The sequence below is a fragment of the Vulpes vulpes genome, chromosome 14 (assembly GCF_048418805.1).
Source record: "Vulpes vulpes isolate BD-2025 chromosome 14, VulVul3, whole genome shotgun sequence".
Classification (NCBI taxonomy): Eukaryota; Metazoa; Chordata; class Mammalia; order Carnivora; family Canidae; genus Vulpes; species Vulpes vulpes.
In genome coordinates this window covers 7,801,799-7,817,366 of record NC_132793.1, presented here as the reverse complement: position 1 = coordinate 7,817,366, position 15,568 = coordinate 7,801,799, and the positions used below count along the sequence as shown (strand labels likewise).

At 47.6% G+C, this 15,568-nt stretch overlaps 1 protein-coding gene across 1 annotated transcript; it reads left to right on the top strand.

Moving 5' to 3' along the window:
- Positions 1 to 3,894: 3,894 nt before the first annotated feature.
- On the top strand, positions 3,895 to 15,352 carry PFDN4 (prefoldin subunit 4). Its single transcript, XM_072735545.1, has 4 exons — positions 3,895 to 4,062; positions 10,676 to 10,783; positions 11,842 to 11,982; positions 14,957 to 15,352. Exons 1-4 carry the CDS (start codon positions 4,039 to 4,041, stop codon positions 15,086 to 15,088), a joined length of 405 nt encoding a protein of 134 aa, XP_072591646.1. The 5' UTR covers positions 3,895 to 4,038; the 3' UTR covers positions 15,089 to 15,352.
- Positions 15,353 to 15,568: the final 216 nt, after the last annotated feature.

Below are 15,568 nucleotides of genomic sequence, written 5' to 3'. Positions count from 1 at the left end.
CTGGTGATCATGGTACAAGCATGGGAAGGAGGTGACAGGGGAGAAAGTAACGGGACAGCTGTTGGGGATGAAACTTTTCAGTAAGAGATAGAGTTCCTAATTTGCATCAGCTTTTTTTTTTTTAGATTTTATTTATTTATTCATAAGAGACACAGAGAGGGAGGCAGAGACCCAGGCAGAGGGAGAAGCAGACTCCACGCAGGGAGCCCGACGTGAGACTCAATCCCAGGACTCCAGGATCACGCCCTGGGCTGAAGGCAGCGCTAAACCGTTGAGCCACCCAGGCTGCCCTGCATCAGCTTTTGACTTCAGTAAACCCAGGCAATTTTTTTTTTTCTGATTTCGTTTAGGAGAAAAATTCAGTCATCAGAATATTCCAAAATATGTACCTACAGGGAGGTTTACTGGAGGTCACAGACGAGTGGGTGGACCCTGCTTTCCATCTCTCTGGCATATGTGAAGTTTTGAGGGAAGGTTTCAACAAGAGACTCCACATTTTTTAAAAATCCAGATTCCGGGATGCCCAGGTGGCTCAGCAGTTTACCGCCTGCCTTCAGCTCAAGGTATGATCCCGGAGACCCAGAATTGAATCCCACATGGGGCTCCCTGCATGGACCTGCTTCTCCCTCTGCCTGTGTCTCTGCCTCTCTCTCTCTCTCATTCTCTGTGTGTCTCTTATGAATAAATAAAATCTTAAAAAAAAATAAAAATCCAGCTTCCTGGCTTTTTGTAAAAAGGGGAATTGAGCACTGGGCCCCTATTCCCTTGGAAGTGAGGAGCTGGGTAAGCTGGACAGTTGGATGGCCAGCTTTCATCTCTTGTCCTTCTTTCTCCTCCTTCTCTTTCCTATCTAAACTTTTTCTTCTCTTTCTTTAAATATACCATGATTGCCTACCTTTCTCTGGTATTAAAGATTCTCTTCACTCTCCTTACTCACTGAGCTGGGATGAGAGGCAAGCAGATGAGGTGCTCGGCAGTGGACATGTAAGGAGGGCACTTAGGTGCAGCACCTGGTCCTGCTCCCTTTTTGCCTGTTACCTTCCCCCTCTTGGATCAAATCTCAGCTGAAACATAATTTCTCAAGGGCCATCCCAGAATAGAGTTCTCTTAATTTACTTAAGATCTGCTCCTACAGCAAGTGAGACCAGTTTTCACTTTAAGTCAGAGATTTTTAAATGCCCTTTTAAAATATTTTTGTTCTAAATTTTAAAAGTAGATATTTTTAAAATGAGGAAAAGAATAGTCCTGTATGTATTATGGCAAAACATTACTGACTTTGCCTTGAACGGCTGCCCTAACACGGGCACTAATTACTACGTGATACTGGGTTGACTCTGTTGCCCCTGACCCCTCCTGGCCAAGGTGAAGGGGGTAATCCCATCAGGGTTTCCTGTTTAAGTCTCAGAACCAGGATCACGGTGCACATGGTGAGGATTTTGGAGGTCACTCATGGGTGTACTGCTACAAAATGAGCCCATTATTGCTTTGTGGCAGGATCTGAAACCTGCATGTGTTGGGACAATTTTGTAGCTTATATGTCAAGCCAAATAGTGGTGTAGATGGTTTTATCCCCCCTCGGTGTTCCAGTTAACATACTTACCATTTCTTGTATCTTCCTCATGAAGTTTTCATACTGGTAGCTACACAGTCTTTTATTATTGTCACTATTCTAAGTGTTCTTATAGCTATTAATAACACATAGTAATAAGGCTCGCCTTCTGACATAGTACATGATTCATTCATATATTTTTGAATATGGCCTGTCTCCCCTCACTAGAAAGTAAACTGCATGAGGATAAGGAATTTTGTCTATGTTTTTTAGCATCTGCCTTTTTTTTTTTTAATTAAAGATTTATTTATTTATTTTAGAGACAGAGTGAAAGAGAGAGAGAACACACAGGGGCAGAGGGGAGGGAGAGAGAAGCCAAGCAGACCCGAACGCTGAGCTCAGAACCCAGTGTGGGGCTCCATCTCACATCTCTAAGATCAGGACCTGAGCCGAAACCAAGAGTCAGGTGCTTAAGCAGCTGGCCCAGCACCTGCCCTGCTTGACCATGGTCAATGGTCAGTGAGTCACATTGATGACTCATGTCACCAATTCCAGAATCTTCATGGGCTACTTACTCCAGTCAGACACCAGCTCCTGCTCCCTAGAGCCCCTCTGCACTGGTCTCAGGGCTATAGCTCCAGGTGCTATAATTTGTGGCGATATATGTGGGCCAACTGTAAGCTTCTTGATGTGAAGCACCTTGTCTAATTCAGCTCTCTTTTTGCAATGGCATCTAGCATGGTACAGATTTCAAACAAATGCACACACAAACTGTCTCATTTAGATCTTCGAGAAGAGAAATCTGGCTGGTGACAAGTACATATACCTGGAGGCTCTGACAGGTAAGCCCAAGGATGAGGCAGGAAGGGATCCGCAGGGACCCTGTGAGGGCCTGTTAGTTCAATAGGCCTTCCCTAATCATCTCCAGCAACAGCTGTCAGGCAGGAACGTAGACTTGAGGCCACCAGGACTTCGGTTTTACAAGCTAAAGCAGAACAAAAAACCTGATATTGTTGAGTGCAGTCTCCTAATTTTCATATGTTGGTCCAATTAAAGAAAAATACTGTGTGGGTAAAAAAAAAACCCCAAAGAAATGAATGAACCAAAACAGCATATCATGGATCCAGTCAATGGCCGGCCAGTCTTCAACCTGGTGTAAGGGAATGAGTTGAGTCACCCTTAGTGGGGAAAGTGTTCTCAAGTGGTGATTTTCCTTCCTGACCTGTGGTCTCCAATTATTTCCATTTGCACCACAAGCTGCTTTCTTTTGCTTGTCTAGATAGGTAGGGGAAGAACGAGGTTGGAGATGCTCAAGTTTAAGGACAGGAGAGGATGCTTAACAGAAGATATGAAAGTCCCCATTTGTACTTACAGAACTGATCCTCCTGCTGGGACAGAGATCAGCTCGAAGGATGCCAGGGAAGGGAAGTGAAGGGGGATAGAGATGGTGGGATACAGAGTCAGAAGGAGAGCCAGTACCAAGGTGGCCAGGGGTCAGCCCCCTGTCCGTGCACCTGTCCAGATCAAACCACACTGCCCCAGGCCATAAGACTCTGCCTCGGTGAACAGCCCCACCACCCAGAGCCCCATGCACAAAACACTGCTGGCAGCTGGCCCAACAGTGCGTACATCCTCCTTCCTCTTCCTCGTTTTCAGAAGCCCATGCCAGTTTCCTACGATTTCGTATAATTTGAAACGTCACTTATATGAATATGGAATGGGTTTAATTATTAAATAAATTTTTAAAGAATTCTCTGTTTTCATTTCTAATATGGGAAACATGGATGAATATCACCTACGTAAACAGAAGACCTTTGGGGTGTTCCTTAAGTGTTAAGAGTGTAAAGGAATGCACAAGCACACACAGGAAAAAGAAAAAAAAGAATTGGGAGGCACAGGTGTTAAGGGTGTAGGTGTAGGGTAATTGTTGGGTGAGCATTGTTGAGTAAGTTAACGGAGGAGCACTTCCTTACACCGTGTGAACTGGCAGGGCACAGACGTCTCACGTCCCAGAGCCAAGGTCATTTGTTTTTAGCTCTCTTTAAGGTATGCCTACTTCTTACGAGTTTTGTGGAATTGATGCAAGAGAACTTCCCCTCCGTCCGCTCGTGGCCCCGCCCCATCCACACGAGGCCCCGCCCATCCCCGTCCAGGCCCCGCCCCCGCCGCGCCCAGGCCCCGCCCCCCGCGAGGCGCGCCCCCTGCCGTCCGCCGCGGGGACTCCGGGGCGGTTCGCCACACCCCCCACTTTCTGTCGGCGCACAGGGCGTTGCCTGTGCCTTTAATTGGCACGTACCAAGTGCTTCCAGGACACGTTTCCTCCGCGAGTCCCGGGCGCTGGGGGCCGCGGGCCGGAGACGCGGTAGGAGGGGATGCGGGGGCCGCGCTGTGTGCGGCGCAGCTCTGGGCCCGCGGGGAGCGACTCTCCGCCCCGGCCCGGAGCGCGCCCTCGCCGCCCTCCCCGCCGCGCGCAGTAGTCCAGTCCCAAGATGGCGGCCACCATGAAGAAGGCGGTGAGTGGGGCGCTCGGGTGCGGGATGCTCGGGCCGCGGGGGGCGGGCGGCGGGGGCGGCCGCCGGGGCCGGGCGCGGGCCGCGGGGGGGGGTGCGGCTCCGCCGGCCGGCGTGGCGCGGGGACCCGAGGCTGCCGGCCCCGAGGGCGGCCCCGCGGCGAGGCCTCCCCGCGCCGGCTCTCCCCGGCGTCTTCTCAGCCCCCACCCCCAACCCCACCCGGGCCGGCCGAGGCGGGGCAGCCGGGTCGGGACCCTCGGGGGCCTCCCTCCACCCCCCCGGGGCAGCCGGGTCGGGACCCTTGAGGTTTACCCCCCCGCCGGGGCAGCCGGGTCGGGACCCTCGGGGTCGTCCCCATCCCCCCGGGGCAGCCGGGTCGGGACCCTCGGGGTTTCCCCCCATCCCCCGGGGCAGCCGGGTCGGGACCCTTGAGGTTCTCCCCCCCCCGCCGGGGCAGCCGGGTCAGGACCCTTGAGGTTCTCCCCCCCCCCGCCGGGGCAGCCGGGTCAGGACCCTTGAGGCCCTCCCCATCCCCCCGGGGCAGCCGGGTCGGGACCCTCGGGGTTTCCCCCCATCCCCCCGGGGCAGCCGGGTAGGGACCCTCGGGGTCTCCCCCCATCCCCCCGGGGCAGCCAGGTCGGGACCCTTGAGGTTCCCCCCCCCCGCCGGGGCAGCTGGGTCGGGACCCTCGGGGTTCCTCCTCCCTCCCGGGGCAGCCAGGTCGGGACCCTTGAGGTCCCCCCATCCCCCCGGGGAAGCCGGGTCGGGACCTTCGGGGTTCCCCACCCCCGTCCCCGGGGCAGCCAGGTCGGGACCCTCGGCGTCTCCCCCCATCCCCCCGGGGCAGCCGGGTCGGGACCTTCGGGGTTCCCCCCCTCCCCCCGGGGCAGCCGGGTCAGGACCCTTGAGGTCCCCGCCATCCCCCCGGGGTTCTCCCCCCCCCCCGACCCCGGAGCAGCCGGGTCGCGACCCTCGGGCTCCCCCCCCTCCGCGGTCCCGGCCCCGCCCTCGCCCTCGCGGTGCAGCAGCGCGGGCCGCGTGGACCGCGGTTGGCATCACGCCGGGCCTCTTACCAGCTCGTGGCCTTGGAGCCCCCGCGGGGATGCCCCGGGCGCCGCCTCGGCCAGTCAGGAGGCCCAGGCCCAGAGAGGCGGAGTCTCGAGCCCCGGGTCGCGCGGCTGCCGCCCGCCCGCATCCCCCCGGACGTCCCGGTTCCCGCCCGAGACCGCGGGTCCCGACGGCGGACGGCGGCCCGGGGCCCAGAAGCCGGCTGCTGATGTACCCGATCCTCCCGGGAACTTAGCGAAGACACGGTTTCCTCCCACTTTACAGATGGAGAGACTTAGCAGAGCAGTCGGTGGCCCCGAAATGACTCAGCTAATCAGCAGAGCTGCAGTTCAAACCCCGATTTCATGTTGTTCTTCCCGAAGCCCACCTTTTATCCCACTAAGCGAGTGTGAGCTCCCTGTTTACAGCTTCTAATTCCCGGAGTCCGCTCAGGTGTCTTAGAATATCTAGATTGGAGACAAATAAAATGGGGAAGGGGCGATGCTACCCAGGCCTGCCTTTATATGATGGGCTAGGTGGGCTCAGTTCTGAGCGAGCCCCACGCATTATTTTAATCTCACACTCGTTTTCAGAGGCTGCTTTTATCTTTATTTTACAGATGAGGCGACTGCGGTCCGCAGCAAATTAGCATTAAAGTGAGCACAACTCTCTAGAGCCCGTGTTTTCAAATTTCCCTGGTGTCTGATGGGAGTCCCCTGGCTAAAGGGATTTGCTTGCATTCAACTGCAAATTCCTTGGCTCCCCTACTCAGCAATATGCTCTGTCTGAGCCACCTGCCTCCATTGTAGGGTGCTAAAACCAGTACTGCCCCAGGCAAACCAGGGGCGATTTGCTCACTCTATTGGTCTGTCATCCACAAGTTCTTACTGAGTGTCAGAGTAGGGTTCAGGGTTAGGGTGATTCAGAGGAGTGTGAAACTTTGTGAGACTCACTCCATCTCTATTTTGTAGTTTACAGAGGCCCTTTGTTGGTGTGGTCTGTAATTCCATAGAAGATGCTAGTTGTACCCCCCCACACCCCGTTTGACAGGTGTGCAGACCAAAGGGCAGAGAGACGAAGTAAACGTTGAGAGAATGGTAGGGAAATGATTAGAACCTTGGACTTGGCAAAACTTGATTGCCAACATATTTTCATTCATTCAGCAAACTTTTTCAGCACGTAAGATGGCACAATTTCAGTTTTTAGGTGATAAGCAGTGATGAGCAATGATAATGCTTATACCCCCTTATCCTCATAGCATCGTAGAACCGTAGAACTTACATTCTGCGGGGAGAGGCCGGCATTACTCAGTAGTCACACAAGACTAAAATTCCCATCTCTGCAAAGAACTATGACAGAAAGGACTTGTGACACGAGGGCTGGAGTAAGGTCTGCTTTGTGACCAGAGAAGGGTTTTGTGAGAAGGTGTGATCTATGCAATGACCTAAGGAGAGGAAAAGGAAGTTGGGAAGGGATGGGGCATTCTAGAGAGGGAGTATCAGCTGCAGAGCCCGTGGATGTGTTTAAGGAAAGGGTGCCCAGGATGGCAGAGAATCGGGGGAGGTTGAGCCAAGATGATAAATGAACATATCAAGGGGTGGGTGGTGGCCAGAGCATGGAGGATTTTCTTCATTATCTTAGACTGACATGATATGTGCAGCAGCCTCTGCAGGTGTTTTCCAGCGCCGTGAGCAGTTACTGATGGGTTAAGTGCACGTACACTCTGGCCTTCTGCCCACTCTGGGAGCAAGCAGGCATGTCAGTGAGTGGGTGTGAAATATCATGGGGATAGCCCCTTGAGTTTAATAAAAACTTTGCAATTCGGAATGCTTTACCTTTGTAACACGTTTATGTCCCAGTGGGTCATGGCTTTTCTGGTGAGAGCATTTGGGTGAGGTAATTCAGTCCTCTCCAAAGGTCTGCTTTCCAAGATCTGGTTCTTGGCCTTCAGAGGACTGTTTGATTTCTGTCCTTGATCCTGAGTACACTTGTCCCCTCCCCCAGAGAGGCCAAGGAAGCCCCCTTCACTCCTTAGCCCCCAACACTGCAGCCCCTAACCTATTTTGTTTTCCCCACCACGTGTATCATCATCATCTAGCATCATCTTGCCCACCTTGCCATTTGCCCACCTCCTTCTCTAGAATGTAAGCTTGCAGGTATTCGTGAGGGTGGGACTACGGCGGGGGGGGGGGGGGGGGGGGTAGGAGGGCCTCCCTTTCCACTGTGGCACATGGGAACCATTTACCAAGTAGTTGTTAAATGAATGACTGTAGGCATGAAAAGTGAGTAAAAATACAATGCAAAATTTTATATCGTGGAGATTTGGCAGACACCTTTAAAAAAACAAAAATAAAGGCAGACGGAAATTGGCCAGAGTTTCCTTCTGGGCTTTTAGAACACTGGTGGACTCAGCTGTCAGCCCACATTCTGCTGGTGATAGCCAAAGTCAGCGTAGGACAAGACCCAGGGTCTTGTAATCCTGTAAGGTGCTGAGTCTCAAGAAAAGGGTACAGTCGGGGTCCAGGGAATTTTAATTTCCACTTTGAATCTTGAGTAGTCATATTTCTCTCTGGCCTAGCAGAATTTTCTTCTAGATCTTTGTTCTTCCTTTCTAATGATTTTTTTTTGGGGGGGGTAAGCATTGTTCAGGAAATAAAACAGTTATCATTTATTAAAAGGCAGCTCCATCTGCAGGTCCTCAGTTTATCACCTCTGCAAGGTAGGAGGAATTGGCTTCCCCGTTTTACAGGAAGAAGCCTGAGGTGGCTCCAAAAAATGGAATAATTTGTCCAAGGTCCCGCCTGCTTGGATTTGAATCCATTCTTACTATGTTGACCACTCTGCCCCCAGTAAAAAATAAGTCCTTCCTCTTTGAGTTCCCATGGCTTTGTGAGCAAGCAGCGAGCATGTTTGGCTTTCCTGAATGCAGGAGTCCCTAACCTCTGGGGGTGTGGCTCCCTTTGAGAATCAGGAGAGCTGTGAAGGCCCTTCAGAGGAATGCACAGACAGGATATGCCATGCTGCACAGTGTCGGGGGTAAATGGACTGTTCAGTGTCTGTGGATCCCCAGGTAAGAATCAGCCCTTCCCTGCCAAAGTGAAGCTTCACGCAATGTCGAAGTGTTCCACAACAGTGAGATGAAAACAGAAGCCACTGCCAGTAGTCTTGGAAGGTGCTGACTTACCACTTTTTGCTGTAAACAGAACTCCGCTGGGTGGTGTACAGTTTAACCACGGACTTCACACACTGCCTCACACAGCGACTGCGGCCCTGAGGCCCCAGTGAGGAAACCACCGCTAAGGAAACGGAGTCCAGGCCCCAAGTACATGCTGGGGGTGCTAGGAAAGGAAACACTTGCTTTGGAAAGATAGAAACAGGTGGCCAAATTCCTTCGCAACCCTGTAAGAATCGGTGTGTATGTGAGTCTGATCAAGCCGGATTCAGAGTCACATTCAGAGACCCATATATTAGCCTCAGCTGTGTGTCAGGCCAGTTCCGCGGTAGTTGCTCTCATGAGAGTGACCCCGTTCAAGCCTCAAGATGACAAATGCATCTATAAATACATAGTGAAGTTTTGAGGAGCTCAGTATTTTAAACTCTTCAGGCAAGCAGGAACTCTCTAGAATTCTCCGTTCCCTGTTTGCTTTGGGAATTGTTAGTTCTTATGTAGGCAAAACCCCTCAAATCCCAAGATACCTAAATATGGGCTTTCTTTTGGTGTCTGTAGTGCAGCTCAGTGTTTCCCAACTTCCGTATTCCTAAGTCATGCACAAGGTTGACCATTCAAAGCTCTGTGTATCGTGATCTAAAGGAATTTTTCAAGATACCCTCTGGGGGTCTCTGATGCTGAGCCTGATGCTTGTGAAAGTGTCAGTTCTGTGATGAGAGCCCAGGCCAGGGGAGGGCTGAGTTCTAGGCATCTGCCTCAGTGTTCTGTTCATCAAGCTCCAATCTCGTTTGACACAACAGGTTGCCTTTCAACCTCTGGGGAAGTAAAAATGTGCACCTCTTATGTGACAGGTCACAGGAGACCAGGTGAAGGGAGGAGGCATGGTTGTTGTGAATCATTACAAAAGAGCAAAAATAGGCCTGATTGAAGCTCACTCTCGCTTGCTCTTTTCTTTCCCTCCTCCATCACATTCTAATCAAGGGCTCTTGTTCTTATCTTATAAATGAGGGGAAGCTCCAAGGAGAATCTAGTATTTAATTTCTTTTTGTTTCTTTTCTTTTTTTTTTTAATATATCGTACCCCTTTGAAAATCCGGTGAAAACCAAGGACTTCCTGTTGCCTCTGACAAATGTGCATGATTGCGTGTCCACATGTGTTTTTACATTCAGTTTCTTTTCTTTTTCTTTTTTAGAAGAAATTGGCCAGAGTTTCCTTCTGGGCTTTTAGAACACTGGTGGACTCAGCTGTCAGCCCACATTCTGCCGGTGATAGCCAAAGTCAGTGTAGGACAAGACCCAGTGTGGTTCATGTCCCTCTCCTTATTTATTTATTCATGAGAGGCAGAGACATAGGCAGAGGGAGAAGCAGGCTCCATGAAGGGAGCCTGATGCAGGACTCGATCCCAGGACCCCGGGGTCACGCCCTGAGCCAAAGGTAGACACTCAACCACCGAGCCATCCAAGCATCTCTTACATTCAGTTTCTAAGAGCTGGTGGACCTGTCTGGACTCTGGAGTCATACTTACCTGATTTGAAATCGAATTCCACCACTTAATACTGGCTTGTGACTCGGGGGACATTATCCTGTCTGTGCCACACTTTCTCCATCTATAAAATAGTGCTACTTCCCAACGGTCATACTTAACTAAGATTCATTGAAGGGTTTGCAATGATGATAAAGCACTAGAAAGTTCTCGATACATAGTAAGAGCTCAGTCAATGTTAGCTCTTTTATACTTTGTCATCTAAGTACTCTATAATTTTATTTGCAAATGTAATCACACTATTTCTAGACATTAAATTTTAATCATTTTATAGTACCTCATATCCTGTTCTTAATGAAGACATGTAAATAGGGTCTGCGTTAAAAGAAACATAATTTTTACCATGTGTGGAATACAGCCACTGAAATGCATAGTAACCCTCTAGCCAGTGTGTCAATTGCATTAAGCATTAGAAACCGTCAGGTTCCTGACAGCTCCAATAAGCTTGTGTAGGTTTTAACTCTGAGAGAAGAAATTGGTATGAATCCTTTACCAGAACTCATTACCACATCATTTTTGCTTCCTGGGTTATCTTGATGAAAGAATGTTCCAGCTCGAGAAATTCTGCTCTAGACCAAGGTTGGCTGGCTGACTTAGTTCAGGACTTAATCTTGTTTATATTTGAAATGTTTTTAGGCTCAGGCATTATTCCATAGACTATCGGAAGAGATTATAGATGTATGAACAGATCTGGAGCTTGTGGAGCAAATACTTATAAGGCCTTTGTGATTTTCTGTACCTTTTGCGATTCTTGACTGTATGAGGGCAGATAGTTTATTGAATTATTTCAGAGTTATATAAGAAGCTAACCTGTAACTTCTCCAGTAAAATTATAAAATATTGAAATGTTTTCTCAGGCTGCAGAAGATGTCAACGTTACTTTTGAAGATCAACAAAAGATAAACAAATTTGCACGGAATACAAGTAGAATCACAGAACTGAAGGAGGAAATAGAAATAAAAAAGGTATTAAAGAAATATTTATTTAAGAAAAATGAAAGATCTTTATACTATAGCTGTTTTTTGTTTGTATTTTTTTGTTTGAGAGAGAGCACATGCAAGCAGGGTTTTGGGGGGCATAGGGAGAAGGAGAGAGAGAATCCTAAGCAGGCTCCATGCCCAGCATGGAGCCCAATGTGGCTTTTGATCCCACAACCCCAAGATCACGACCTTAGCTGAAATCAAGAGTCTGATACTTAACCCACTGAGCCACCCAAGTGCTTCTGCTATAGCTTTTTAAAACTGAATTCAGTAATACGTGATTCTATTTCTCTGGGCCCGCTGTTGTGTGTGACATAACCCACTCTAGTTAGTTGAAGAAAAAAGCCCTTGCTTAAGGGATGTGTGAGAACTTCCAGAGTGTTGAGGGGGTGAGCCTGGGCTGGCGCTCTAGGAGCAGACCCCAGAACCGCGTCTCCCGAGAACGTGGCTAGTGGTGGAGCTGCTATTGTTTCCAGTGATCCCAGAGCCAGCCGCGTCCTCCAGCACGGGAAGCTGCGCTGCAGACCCGGGAGCGCTGGGTGGCACCCCCGGCCCTCACCCCAGCCTCTGCCCACTCGCAACTTGGGCCTGTGCCCAGCAGCTCCTATGTGCTCCTCCGAGCTGGGCTCCAGTTCAAGGACAGTTGACTGGTGGAATGTGGGTTCATAGCTACCTTCATCCTCTCATCAGGCAAGGCTGAGAAATGGAGGTTTGCTCTGTTTTCATTCTACCACAGGAGGCAGAACTCACTAGGTGGAAATTGGCGGAGTAGGACACATTTTGCATGGCCACAGATGCCCGCCGTCCCCCACAGATGCTTTTAGCATTCTGGAAACAGCTAGAGGCAGTGAGTTAGCTTTTAAGCGCTTCCCTAGAAAATGCCATGGAGAAATGTAAGAAAGTCATATGTGAGTGTGGTGATACCTTTGTGAAAGGGTCTCTCACAGAGTTCGCATCCCCAGATTAAAGTTGGCTCTTCACCTCTGTCAGGGAATTTTAATTATGAGTGTGCTTTTCATTGCCATTTACTTTTGTGTTTCTAGAAACAACTCCAAAATTTAGAAGATGCTTGTGAGGACATCATGCTTGCAGATGATGATTGCTTAATGATACCTTATCAAATTGGTGATGTTTTCATTAGCCATTCTCAAGAAGAGACACAGGAAATGTTAGAAGAAGCAAAGGTATGCTGGAGTCTTTCCCTGAGTGAGGGAGGCTGACTTCCATTAGGGTGTGTGTTGTTATGAAGAACACGTTAATTCCAGGTGTAGGGAAATAACGGGGCCTAGGTGATACTGCATGGGTTTTTACAACATCCCGGGCATGCCATGAAATGAAAGCCTTGGAGGCATGATCTTACGTAATCCCAACAAGGGCTCTGGGAGATGCGGAGCCTTCATCCCAACTTAGAATTGAAGGTCGCGGCTGAGAAAGGTCATGGGACTTACTCAAAGTAACACGGAGGGCCTAGGTAGCCTTTTGACCCCAGAACCCATGCTCTAAACTCACTGTGTGGAAACTATAGAATATTGCAGGGTAGAAGACAAAAATCACCTGTAATCCTACTACCCAGAGATAAGCACCCAGAGTGGACATTTTCATTGGTTCTTATGTTTTCACCTACTCTTTCCTCTGCATAAGTTTACTTCACATTTTGGTCAGTTCACATTCTACCAGAAGTACTTTCTCATTCTATTTAGTGTTCATTTGTCCAGCACATCTTCACTGAGGGCCTGCTCGGGGCCAAGCACACGTGCTTTGAAAACATTTCTGATGACTGTCTCACATCATGCGGGTGGACACTGATTCAGTTCACTGCCCTCCTGTTGTTAACATGAATTGGTTCCCAGTGTTTTCCTACAGTAATGTTGTAGTGAACATTCTTCTTACACTCAAGTCTTTTTCACGTTTAGGATTCTTTTAGGAAATAATCAGGCAGGTGTCATTACTGGTCAGAGTATGGATTTATGGACAAAATTTGAGGCATTTGAGACATGGTATGAAACTAGTTTCCAATTCACACGCCCTCCAGCTGTCTGTGAGAGGAGCAGTCATGTGCACGAAAGACTGGTAGCTATCAAACATTTTCTCATTCTTTTGAAGTTTGCTTAATTGATATGAATATTATTTAAAATATTAGTCTCTGTTCGTCAAATGTCCTGGAAAGCAAAAATTCCTCTGAATGAAACTCATGTTTAATAAGCTTTGGGAAGAACTAACATTACTATTCCTGAATCTTTCTATGCAGAAACATTGGTGTTTTCCCTTATGTATAAAACCTTTTTCTTTCACGGTAAAATTTTATAGTGTTGTTCTTTTTTTTCCACCATCCTCAGATACTCTTGTGGAATGTAGGTTATAGTTTTTGTCACTGCTGTGAACGCACTTCCCTCCCTGTACCCCACACAGACAGTGAACCTTTATTCTGTTGTTCATTCATTTATCCATTCATTCCAGAAGTGTTTGTTGAGTGCTTACTCTGTATCAGGTTCTGCCATGAACCCGGATACGGGGAAGACAATGAAATATGCCTGGTTCCTGCCTGCATGGAGCATGTAGTGTAAATGGAAAGAGAAAGTTCAGCAAGTAAAACTAGTAATGAGTGGAAGGTGGTGTGGGCAGAGGAGTGGCTGTAGGAGCACAGAGCAGAGGAGTGTGTCTGCTTAGGTGTCAGGGTCAGGAGGGCTCCCTTTGAAAGAGACAACGCAACACGAAGTGGGTCTTCACCAGAAGAGGGGACGGGATGTTCCAGACCAATGTGGAATGGTCGTTTGTTAAAGTGATCATAAAAAGATCATGGTGCAAAAATGCCACTAAGAGAAGTTTTGATTAGTTGGAGATTTGGGAGTCTCTGAAATTGTGCCTTCCTTTGTCTTTGAAGAACTCTGTCCGAAGAGTTGATAAATTGACTTTATTTTAGCAGAGATTGGGAGACTTTCTTTGCAGGGTCAGATAGCAGATACCCTGGGCTTTGTGAGCCATCCAGGCTCTCTCACAATTGCCATGAAAGCAGGATGTGTAAATGCATGCCCAGGGCCACAGTCCAGTAAAACTGCACAAACAGGTATCAGGCTGGATCAGGCCCGTGGGCTGTAGTTTTTGCTCACCTGGCCCTAAGGCGAAGAGGAGCCTTTCAGGGGCTTTTAAGAAATGAGTGATACATGATAGGACTTGGCTTTTAAAATAATTTTCTTGCATGTCATAATTTCACTATGAACTAGGTTTTCAGGGTAGAAAAGTTTTATCTCCTTTCTAATAGCTGTATGTCATCTTTGTTTCTCATAGCTGTGGTTCTCAAACTTTTAGCAGGCATCAGAGTCCCCCTGAGGGCTTGTTGAGACTTCTAATCCCTGAAATCCCAAGAATTTCCAAATCAGAAGGCCTGGAGTGCAGCCCCAGAAGTTTCCAAGCATTCTGGGGGGCCGTATTTTGAGATTCAGTGGCCAGGCTTCGAAATGAATAACATTGTCAATACTAGGCATTCTTCCCTAGTTCCTAATATTAATGGGTATGCCATTTGTGCACCTTCATATTTTCTTGGTTATGTTCAGGAGAAATCCTTTTTTGATCCTGGCCAGTAAGGAACTTCTGACATTCCATGCATTTCATGTGAGCAGCACTGCTCTGTGTCAGAAATGAGGCACCCGTTACTACTGTCTCTCAGAGTGGCTCCAGGGGCCCAGCAGTTGGTGAAAATTTCTTCCAGATTCTGACTATAAGTTGTTATTCTTAATTATTGGTGTTAGTGTGAATTTTTATCATTTCTTCTCATTTCATAGTTATTCTTGAGGAAGTTGGAAGAGGCTGTGTTGGAAGCCAGGCCTGTGATAAAACTTGTTTACCAGAAGTATTTGTACAGAGGTTCTTTATTAGGGTATGATAATTTGGGAATTAATTTTCTTTTTTATCCCTTTTGTTTTTTAAATCAGCAAAAACTGAGAAGATTGACTTGATTGATTCTATAATAAGCAAATATAAATTATGAATTAAAAGTATCCACATTCAGACTTTTGGTTTAGATTTAATTATCAGTGTTATTTAGCTGCCTGTCCCAAGTTTAGAAAGTTTGACCTAAAATTCTTCCCAAATATTTCATCCACAGATGCTCAGTAACCATCCACTGAATAGAATTAATTTAAATGATTTTTTTTTCCCCAGAAAAATTTGCAAGAAGAAATTGACGCCTTAGAAGCCAGAGTGGAATCAATTCAGCGAGTGTTAGCGGATCTGAAAGTTCAGTTATATGCAAAATTCGGGAGCAACATAAACCTCGAAGCTGATGACAGTTAAACATTTTATAATACTTTTTTTTAATTTGTTTAATAAACTTGAATATTGTTTAAAATGATAATTTCCCTTCTTCAAATGATATGGAAAGCAAAACTTTCTTTTTTTAAAATTTTCATTTATTTAATGGAAACTTGCCTATTTTCACATGTCTTGCTTATTTATTTTATATTTTTAAAAGAAGACAGTATTCATCTATGTATTTTGCATAACGATTCTATCAAGTGTAGGGGCTTTATGTCATGTTATTAAAATCGGTTAAGCAACCTTTTATGTTTCTATATTATCATTCAGAATATGTGTTGCAGTTTTTATTTATAAAGAAGTCTCATAGTTGGGTCATGTTGTTTATATACATCTCTTCCAGTTGCTGTTTAGAGGTGGTGAAAGCACTACAGAAAGATCCCATCCTACATCTGTCCACTTTACTTACTCTACCACCAAAACTTTGTCAAATGCTAAAAAAAAAAAAAAAAAGTATAT

Bases quoted from the DNA above. Each gene is read 5' to 3' on its own strand.
- PFDN4 (XM_072735545.1), top strand. From the start codon at position 4,039: ATGGCGGCCACCATGAAGAAGGCG. The intron at 10,784-11,841 runs GTATTAAAGAAA...TTGTGTTTCTAG, and splicing joins AGGAAATAGAAATAAAAAAG to AAACAACTCCAAAATTTAGA. The intron at 11,983-14,956 runs GTATGCTGGAGT...TTTTTTCCCCAG, and splicing joins AAATGTTAGAAGAAGCAAAG to AAAAATTTGCAAGAAGAAAT.